General features: G+C 36.6%; 2 protein-coding genes across 3 annotated transcripts; one reads left to right on the plus strand and one right to left on the minus strand.

The window, feature by feature from the left end:
• The first annotated feature begins 1,913 nt into the window (after window positions 1–1,913).
• Window positions 1,914–8,359, plus strand: LOC115953427 (protein CIA1-like). Its single transcript, XM_031071066.1, has 11 exons — window positions 1,914–2,390; window positions 2,489–2,635; window positions 2,722–2,940; window positions 3,062–3,120; window positions 3,226–3,291; window positions 3,416–3,487; window positions 4,631–4,693; window positions 5,574–5,643; window positions 7,409–7,492; window positions 7,764–7,836; window positions 7,941–8,359. The coding sequence occupies exons 1-11, from the start codon at window positions 2,175–2,177 to the stop codon at window positions 7,952–7,954; spliced, it is 1,083 nt and encodes a 360-aa protein (XP_030926926.1). The 5' UTR covers window positions 1,914–2,174; the 3' UTR covers window positions 7,955–8,359.
• A 219-nt stretch (window positions 8,360–8,578) lies between these two features.
• On the minus strand, window positions 8,579–10,373 carry LOC115953428 (protein BIC1-like). 2 transcript variants are annotated; one of them, XM_031071067.1, is made up of 2 exons: window positions 9,739–10,373; window positions 8,579–8,747 (listed from the first exon to the last, which is right to left on the minus strand). In XM_031071067.1, exons 1-2 carry the CDS (start codon window positions 10,221–10,223, stop codon window positions 8,696–8,698), a joined length of 537 nt encoding a protein of 178 aa, XP_030926927.1. In that variant the 5' UTR covers window positions 10,224–10,373; the 3' UTR covers window positions 8,579–8,695. The 2 variants fall into 2 exon arrangements, with proteins under 2 accessions (XP_030926927.1, XP_030926928.1); XM_031071068.1 differs by lacking the exon at window positions 8,579–8,747 and adding an exon at window positions 8,809–8,981.
• Window positions 10,374–10,602: the final 229 nt, after the last annotated feature.

Below are 10,602 nucleotides of genomic sequence, written 5' to 3' on the forward strand. Positions count from 1 at the left end.
TGGTAGGCAATCTTAAGTCCAATGTAAGTCTTCTCTGATACCTGCGGTTTGCCTTGGCCCTGGCCCAGGCTTAGATTCAGATCTTCTGGATTTCCTAGGGTATTCTACCAATAGATTTCCTTAAATCTTAACCACTCTTTTATGATTTAAGAGTCTAGATTCTACCATATCATTATTCCACTAATAATACTCTTAAAATAATAAAATAATGTTGCAAACAAAACAATTAAGATTATTGTTAGTGGAATGCTAACATGACAAAATTTAGACTATTAAATCATTAAAGAATGGTTAAGATCTAAGGAAATCTATTTGGTAGAGTACCCTAAAAAATCTAAAGGATCTGAATCCCCCTGGCCCTGGTATGGAGGAATTCAAATCTTATATCACACTTTTTCTGCTTCACTATATACTTCACAAATAAAAACATGCCACATGTCCATCTATTTTATTAAATGCTAAATTTATGCCTTTTATTGTTTTAATTTTCTAAAATAAATAACCCATCATATTTAGGAAATTGAAATAATAGAAGATATAAATTTAGTATTTAATAAAATAGATGAACATGTTGCATGTTTTAATTTGTGGAGTATATAGTAGAGTAAGAAGAGTATGATAGAAAATTTGGACTCAGCATGGAGTAGCCTCTCCTCACTTAAACTTATGTTTATGAAAAAAAAAAGAAAAAAAGAAGAAGAAAGAAAATAGTAAAAGAAAGAAGGGAGGGGTTTTGAATAGAAAAAATTGGTCAAAATTGGGAATTAACCCCATTTTCCCAATTATATAGTTAGTAGGCATGGTTTTGAAACTATATTTTTTAATAACATCCTGAGTTTCTAAAACTTGATTTAGGGCTTAGAGACTTGATTTTCATGTTCTAATCAGGTTTGATTTGGCCATTCTCCACATGGTGTCCACCTGAAAATCGAGTTTTTAAGACCCGATTAATAACTAGACAGTTTGAACCTCCAAAGAAAACCAAAAGAAGCAATAAAAAAAACTGATATTAGTCAGATCTGATGGTTAGGACGTGAGACATGGCATGGACTCTTCTTTCGTCGCAAGTGCTCTTCTTTTGCTCCTCACCAGACCTCTCACATGGCATGGAGTCTCTTCTTTTGTTTGTTCTCTGCAAAGTCTTTTTTGGTTCTCATTTGTGAAGTGTGAAGTATGTAGAGTGAAGCACGTGTAGTTTGGTGATTGAGTGTATCTTATAAAAGTAAGTGGTTGCTGAGTTAGTGTGACTTGTGAAGTGTACTGTCAACTCAATATTTTCAAATAAAAGTTTGTTCACGTGTTGTCTTCTTTTGTTCGACACTAGGCTGTTTGTTTCCCATCTTCTTTACCACTTCTCCAGGAGGGAAAACAAAGTTTAGAGGGGACATGTGCAAGCTAAGGGCCTGACTAGCTCCTTGGCACATGACGCTGCAACCCCCATTGGTGCATGAGTAAACTTACCAAAAAAGAAAAAGATCGAGTATCTAAGACTCGATTTTTAGGTGAACGCCATATGAAAAAAGTGTCACTTCAGACTTGATCAAAACATGAAAAAGTGTCACTTCACGCCTAATCAGAACATGAAAACCGAGCCTCAAAGACTCGATTTATAGGTCATAAATCGAGCCTCTTAGACTCGAAATGTTAGTTTGGAATATACTTTCAAAACATGACCTATTAATTATATTGTTTGACAAACAATGTGAGCTTCCAATTTTGGCCAAAAAAATTTACCAAACTCAAGTTTGCCAAACTTGACTTCTAAAAACAGCCTAACTTATAAAATAGTTCCACAAAAAGTCTAACATACAAAATAGTTTAAAAAACAGTGTTACACATAAATTTTTTTTCTAAAAAACTATTATTCCGCAAATTTTGCCGGAATACGGGCCCATGAATAGAAAGGGAAAAAGAAAGCCGCCGCCAACTCAATAAAAAGAACTCAAACATAAGCACGAGTACACCACGCTCCTCCAACCCTAAACTTCCGACGCGTCTCCGCGCGTGCCAAACACCACCACCAAATCAACTCGTCCTCGTCCTCAGCACAGCACCGCACACGAACAAAACAAAACAAAGAAAATCAAATTACCGAAAAACGTTTTCCCCTAAACCCCCAAATCTCAAAAACTTCTTTTTCACACACTGATCACAGACTCATCACTCAACTCTCCATGGAGTTTCACGAAGGAGCTTGCGAGCTGAAACTACTCCAAACTCTCGATGGCCACACCGACAGAGTATGGAGCCTCGCTTGGAACCCGGCCACCGGCACCGCCGAAACCCCTCTCGTCTTCGCCTCTTGCAGCGGCGACAAAACCGTTCGAATCTGGGAACAAAATCCTTCTCTCTCTTCTTCCTCTTCTTCCTATTCCTCTTGGAACTGCAAGGTTGGTAGTATTTCCTTATATCCGTAACCAAACACACCCCCCACCCACACACAAACACTAACTAACTCTTTTTTATCAAACTCGATAAATTTAATCAGGCAGTTTTAGAAGACACGCACACGAGAACCGTCCGATCTTGCTCTTGGTCTCCATCAGGAAAATTACTAGCCGTTGCTAGCTTCGATGCCACCACTTCAATTTGGGAAAACGTTGGTGGCGATTTCGAATGTGTTTCCACATTAGAGGTAATAATAATAATAATAAAAAAAAACTTTGTACATAGGTTGTGAAACTGTGTACATTAACTAGTGTTGTTATTATCAATTTTTAGGGTCATGAAAATGAAGTGAAAAGCGTGTCGTGGAACGCGGCCGGGACGCTGCTCGCCACGTGTGGCCGGGATAAGTCGGTTTGGATTTGGGAAGCGCAGCCGGGGAACGAGTTCGAGTGTGTTTCGGTTTTGCAAGGACATTCACAGGATGTTAAGATGGTTCTGTGGCATCCTACATTGGATGTTTTGTTCTCTTGTAGCTATGATAACACTGTTAAGGTAAAATGTTTCTGTTTTTTTTTTTTTTTTTTTTTTTTTTTTTTGTGTCTATGAATTTGCCTTTTTTATGAAGAAAATTCAGTTTTTGATTACGTGTCGATTTTTGATCAATAACTTGTAGGTTTGGGCAGACGATGATGATGATTGGCAGTGTGTTCAGACTTTAGGTGAACCTAACAAGTAATCTACATTTGAATCCTTAACCTCTTTGTGTAATAGTGTATTTTTGTCTGAGTGCAAATATATATATGTATGAGTGTTAATGATGTTTTAATGATATGTCAGTGGTCATTCTTCGACGGTTTGGGCACTTTCTTTCAACAAAACCGGAGATAAAATGGTCACATGTAGGTAGGTGAAATAATCGAGATGTGTCTTTTCCTTTCGGTACTCGGTTAATGGCATTGGTGGAAAAATATGTTGTTTAAATTATAGTGGCAAGATGAATTGAAATGGTAATGCGCGGTTTTTGCAGTGATGATCTTACTCTAAAGATATGGGAAATGGACAGCACAAGTATGCAATCTGCTGATGGCTATGCTCCTTGGTGAGGACTATGCTACCCTTATATGTATTAGTTTTTTTTTTTTTTTTTTTTTTGTGGGGGCGGCAGAATTTGCGTTTGGTGTTGCACATTTAGGAACTTCTACAATACTGTTTGAGATATTCTATTAATGGGAGGGTACAGGGTATGTGTGTATGTATTTCCAACAGTTTGTGGAGGACTTCAGCTCCTTCTATTCCTAAATATAAGAAATATTTGATGGACTTTCTGTTAGCACCAAGCAATGAAGTAGGGACTAGAGAGCATGTGTAAAACCAATTTTCTCTAGGAATTCACTTGTTATATATGAATCTGAATCTCCATCCCTTCCACCTTGTTGCCTTTTGATACTAATATCATGTCTAGGTGAGATTGGATTTATTTTCTTCTCTTGTCTGTGATAGGAAACCTAGTATTTTGAAGCTAGGTTGTTCTGAACTTCACAAACACACAGATGTGCATGGGTGTGACATCCCCCACTCTCCCCTAGGCTGTCCACACACACGCCACTGGGGGGATGAGGGTGTTCCACGATCACTATTATTATGAAGAAATTTGGTGTTTGCTGAATATAATATATTTCTTACAAGTTATACTTTCAAGAGTAAGAAAATCAATGCTTGTAAAGGAAACAAGAAGGATATGGCTTATGCTAGACTTATTCTTTTATGTTCTCTTGTATACTTCCCCTGTACTTGAGTTGCATCCCATTAGTGCTTTTATAAATAAATACATTATTTGCTTAAAAGAGAAAAAAAATCTGTAATTATATACATGGTTTGGGATATTAGTGAGTTATTCAGGTTTTCAAGATTTTACTGTGAGGCCTAGAGGGGATGTTTTCATCTGATAATGTTTTTTTCATTTTTTTCCAAAATTATTTACAAAAATAGCATAATCAATATTATCTTGATGCTTTTCCATGGGGACGAGTCATCTACTGTTGAACAGAAATTATGCAATGTTGTAATGCTGTTTTCATAATACCTGCTTCATTAACCATATCATACATCACAAAGGAATCAAAGTTAATTTATTTAGCCTGTATTATTTGATAAAGCGGTGCTTATTGCCGAGTCTTTTACACTTTTATATCTGACTGCTTATTTGAACACTAATACAAGGTTCCTCCTTTTGGGTTTTCAGGAGACATCTCTGCACTATCACAGGTTATCATGATCGAACAATTTTCTCAGTTCATTGGTCAAGGTAGTGACAGTTGAACTTCACTGATAATTGTTTTACTTATATAAAAAAATGGTAGTGACAGTTGAACTAATTACAAGAAAAAAAATTGTTCCATTTGTGGGTCTATTTACTTCTATTTTTGTAAACTTTCTCAGATTTAAACCCCATTTACTCACCCTTTTAATGTTAAATTAGCATTACAAACAGCTACACAGAAATCGTAAATAGTAAATCGTCTATATACTCTGCCATGATAATATGGGTGTGACTGCACATGTTTTCTTCTTACTCAACCCCCACCTCACCCACAAAACACATACACAAACACAAGAAAAGGGGAATAAGGAGAGGCTAAGGAAAGCCTTTGTTTCTACTTGCATCATTAAGACATCAAATAGTGTTTATACCATTCCTAAACTCAAATGCTAAACTTGAGGGCTAGTCATATGCTTGGTCTGAAAAGCTCAATTTTTGTGCTGAAGGGTATTAACTTATCACTATCATCCTATCCTCTATCACAATTGTTTGGCCTCTTATCAAATAGCATATAAGAAAGATTAGATATTATATAATACTCAAGTTAACTTTAGCTAACATTCTTTCATATAAAAGAGAGGGGGTGGGGGGGAGGGACTGTTGTATCGACTTAGCCCTCAATTTGGTTTGGTTACATTCATCTTATTCAATCAAAATATGTACAATGCTACATACATACATAAGTTCATATATTTGTATGCCCATTATGTGTGTGTGTGTGTGTGTGTGGAGTGGGGTTTGAGTGAACTTAATACAAGTGTTCTTTCCTACATGAGGCAGTTGTACTCTTTCCTTTTATTTGTTTATTTTTCAAAAAAAGTTGTCCCACCATGACTTAATTATATTCTCTTTGTGAATATGACAGTGAGGGTATTATTGCCAGTGGAGCAGCTGATGATGCCATACGATTTTTTGTGGAGGACAAAGATGGTTTGGTATTCAATAATATCCCTTCACCTTTTTCATTACATGCTATTATTTATTGACATTAATACTGACAATGCCGCATTATCATCATTATTTCTGGAATGGATATAATTAATGGGCATTGATCTCCACTGTCCTGATGCATATTAGCTTCCATGTGTGCTGAGGATTATTATTTTTATATTTTTAGGGGAGAAGATCCTCTAGATTATGTGATCTGAATATTTATTTCCTGCCCCCACTTCATTGGGGGTGTTTATGCCAATGAGCTCAAGCTCAAATTGCATCTCCTTTCCTTGTTAAGAGTAAAGTGGAGGGTAAGTCGTGGGTTCAAGATTCATCGGGTGCTTGTGTAACTTACTAATCAAAAAATTGTTTGGGATGTTTATGTTAGTATCCCTGCAAACACTTTATGATTTCTTGGAGGGTCCATGTATAGAACCCCTTGTGGATGCGTCTGAGACATACATATAATGTGTTTTAAAAAAAAAAAAAAAAATCAATAATAGAGATTAGTTTGAATTATTAGAACATGACAAACTGTACCTGCAAGTGATATTCTTATTGAAATTAATTTTCTAGAATGAATTATATGTCCTTTGTAGAGATGAGCAACAGGGAACTTTCTTTGTCAATTTATTTTGTTGGTAGTCATGTCAGTTGGAGCCTTGGAGGAATGAGTTTAAAATTAATATCTTGATGATGACAATAATGTTTATCCACTTACACTAACACCTGTACGGTGGTTCTCTCATAGGTCTTTTAAAACGGAAGAGTGAAGTTTTTATTGACCTTTTATGAAGTTTTTAAGGGGATTTTTATACTTGAATTGTTTGACCCCTTGTACACTGGGAGTGTACAAGGATGTTCCATTTTTTATATCAATAAAACTTATTTTTTATCAACAAAAAAGTGGGGGAGGGGGGATTTTATTCCCAGTCTGAGAAAACCAATTTAGCAGATTGTGCAGTGTAACCTTTAGAAATTCTTCAAAATTCTATGTAGGGACACAATTTCTAACGACCCAAGGATGGGCTCGTATATAAAGGGGTCCAAACAATACGATTTGTAGAGAGTGGGCTTAGAAAGGCTTGACCTTGGTCGTCGGGCAGCGATTTAGTCATGGTTTTTCATGGGAGCCCATACGAAGGTGAGTTTGGCCTGAATGACTGAGCCTTACACGGGTGTGGCGTGAAGATCTATCTCCTCGGAATTAGTCCGAGGAGAGTCTCGTCCTAGCCACCCTTCTTTTTTATGAGTTCGTTCTTCTCCCTTTTTCTCTCCCTTCTGGGCCTCCCTCTGTTAATACAGCAAGCTTCCCTTTTATACTAGTATTTCCCTCCCGTTCTTCACCTACGTGTCCGTTTCTCCTTGTTCTGGGTGGTTACTTGTCTTGTCAATCCTCACGTCAAAGTGGTTGGGGATAGCTGGATAGCAGGATATGAGTATGGGTTTGTCAGGCGCTGGGCTCCACATTAAGGTGCTGGCAGCCTTCTTCCTTGTGCTGTTCCTGTGTTGAATCTGTCCTTTTCTTCCAGCGTTTCTGTGGGATATTGGACGTAAAGTCGTCCTCGGCCACATTCTTGGGCCTTCGAGGAGTTTCCATTCCGCGTCCTTGACAGTAGGGCTCCTCGGCTTGGGCTTTGAGCCCTTGATACAAAGTGGGCTGGGACCTCAGATCTCGGGCCCCACATTCTATATACCTGATTTTTTACTTATGGAGTTTGAAACTACCAATTGAGATTATCAACTCTATTGTTGCTTTTATAACAGGTTGATGGACCTTCGTATAAGTTGCTGCTGAAGGAGGAAAAGGCACATGGCATGGATATAAATTCAGTGCAATGGAGCCCTGGGGTAAGATTTCTTACTAGAAAATCTCAAGTGCAACCCTATTCACATGGCCACTCACATAGCTACAAAATCCTCTTCACACATGATGAAATCCTGTGGTTGGATGGGTTATGGGTGCCCAAAATATACTAACAATTTCATTGTTTGTGAAAAATGTTTTCTTGATATTTTGATAGATCAGGTGACCACATCTTGCCGTGCTTAAAAGGCGTTTTATTCATCTGTTTACCGTTTTAGTCTCATTTATCTGTGTTGGCATTTTCCTTTATATTAGGAAAAACGACTATTGGCTTCTGCAAGTGATGATGGTACGGTCAAGATATGGGAACTGGCTTCACTATGTACAGGTCAACATGTCTTGCTGAGCATAAAAATGTTCTATTTGTCAATTTGCCATGGACATTTAAAGTCTCATCAATCTGTAATAACATTTTTTTTGGTCAATCATCAGGAAATGGCTACTAGCTACTGCAAGTGATGATGGTACGATAAAGATATGGAAGCTAGCTTCACGAAATGGCTCCAACTTCTAATTATTATTTTTTGATGCCAATTATGTCTGAATGAGTGATTGTACAAATTCTACATTAATTGAAGTTTTGTGAAATATCAAGATAGTTTATTTAGCCAAGCCTTTTGGCTTAAATGGCATTAGCCCCCTCAGTAAAAGGGGAAGCCAGGTTTCAAACTACAGTCATCTGGGTAGGGAGGGAGTTTACCCTATTGGATAAACCAAGGTAATTATGTCTAATACAGGAAAAGGTTATTTTCTCAAGGAAAATGTGGCTGTAATTATTGTCCAGCAGATTTGCTCTGCTCATTTGAACCATAAGTTGTTTATAAGATAATTTTGTCTCTGGCTTTGCATTCTCTTTCTCTCTGTGATTATTAGTTCAAAGCAAGTACTGTGCATGTGGTATTGAGTGCCTATGTATGAAATCTGGTTGTAGCTAGTGAAAGTCACGCCTTGCTGGTAAATCAGTGAGCAAGAAATTGCACTACTACTACTTTGCTAAGTGTGATATTCGTTGCAACATTTGTTTGGGTGTCAAAGTATGAGCCTTGATAAAATAATCTACATTGCTGAGTCAACTACAGAGAGTTGGGCAGTAATTTACTGACTAAAATTAGGTTCAGTTGGATACAGACCTTAGGGTGCTCTAGCCGATTGTTCTAAATTTCTAATCACTTCTACAACTCTCACAACTACTCTTCGATTATCTTGGACCACGTCATAGTTTCTGGAAGCTGGAGAGGTCTGAGAGTAGAGAAATGGAATTTATAGGCCTTTTCAATTAATGTCCAGAGACTAGAAAAGGAATAGAAAGATAAGCATCGAACAATCAGGCTAATTACGATCGATTTGCTAAATATTCAAGATTTAAGATGACCTACTAAAAGAAGGAATGGCGATTGAGAAACATGTTGCACTCTTCATACTTTTCAAAATCCTCATCCTGGGTTTGGATTTGCAGAATTGAAATTCCTGGATCTATCAAGTAAATCCAATATAAATTTAATCAACACATGATAATTTTTGGAGATTTTGATAAAAAAAAAAAAAAAAACATTTATGATATTATTATTATGGAATTTCATTTCAAGTTCACATAGTAAAGAAAACCTAGATTCTTTTGCCTGATTTAAATATAAAACACATGATATTATTTTTGGATTTTGCTCAAAGAAAAACACTTATGATGTTCTGGAATTTCATTTCAAATTCACATATTAGTAAAACTTAGAACCCCCTTCATAAATTTCTTCAATAAAAGAAAAAAAAAAAAACTATCATTTCATACTTGATCTCAAGTCATTTAAACTCCAGATTTTAAAAAACCAAATCATTTTCTTTCGAACCACATATTCATCAACAGAATTATCAAAAAACCAAAAAAAAAAAAAAAAAAAAAATCAGAAGTTTCTATTTATTATGGTTTTCCTTCTCTCTCTCTCTCTCTCTCTCTCTTCTTCTTCTTCTTCTTCTTCTTTTTTTTTTTTTTTCCTTATAATTAAAAGTCTTATTTATAGAATCACAACTAGACCTAGAGACCAGGAAGAACAAGAAGGAATATCACCAATATTTTGCTGCAATCTATGAACCTCAAAGCCAGGAAATCATTCACATATGTTTTCTTCAGTATGAAAAAAGATTAAGATACGTGCATAACTGTGATTGAAAACAGTAATAATAATAATAATAATAATAATAATAATAAAACATCTTACAAAAACAAAAAATTCAACACCTGTTTTCTATTCTTAACCCGCTAGAAGCTGCTCTCCTTCCCTCATCAGCCAAAGCTGCACGAGCTGACATGATTCCATTAGGGACTAAAGAAGCATCAAAAGCAGAGCAATCTATCCAATCCTTCAAAAGCTCTTCCTGACCCCATATATCTGGAATCCAAACCTGACCAGCCACCTCAACTCTATGCCTCTTCAGCTTCTCACGTGCACTATCTTCTGGCATGACCATGGCCATAGAGCTCTTCTGTTCTTTGCCAACATCTACTAGACTCGAAGGCAGGCCTTGCAATGCAGTTTCCTTCTTGTCAAAGTGACTGGTTTTTGAAGATGAGCCTTGTGTAACCTTGTTATCATCACCATCATTATCATAGGAAGGGCTTTCTTGTTCAGTTTCATTGTTATAATAAGGGCGATGGATTTTCTTGGACTCTAGTGGTTGAGAAGGAATATGGCAATGGAATTCAGCTGAATTTTGGTTATCCATTTTGGTGGGGGGTTTTTTCTCATGCAATGAGAATGGGAAATGGTTCTTCTTCTTTTTCTTCCTCTTCTTCTTGTTGTTGATCAATTTTGCTTCTTTCTCTATTGCTAACTTTTAGTTGAAAGATTACATGGGGGATTTATGTGTGGGAATAAAGCAAAGACAGTGGGTGGGGAGTTATTTTCCACGTCATTCGCAAGTGGTTTCTTTTTGTATGGTAAGTGACAAGTGTACGTGTCTTGTTTGAGAATGGATTCCAATTTGTGTGGTAGTTCAAATATGATATATAATGCAAAAAGGAAAAAGGAAAATGAGAGGTTTCATGGAAATGGGGGTGATTCCTTGGATGGATTTTTGGAGGATTGTGAAGTTGATGTTGATT

Source organism: Quercus lobata, chromosome 7 (assembly GCF_001633185.2).
Source record: "Quercus lobata isolate SW786 chromosome 7, ValleyOak3.0 Primary Assembly, whole genome shotgun sequence".
Lineage (NCBI taxonomy): Eukaryota > Viridiplantae > Streptophyta > Magnoliopsida > Fagales > Fagaceae > Quercus > Quercus lobata.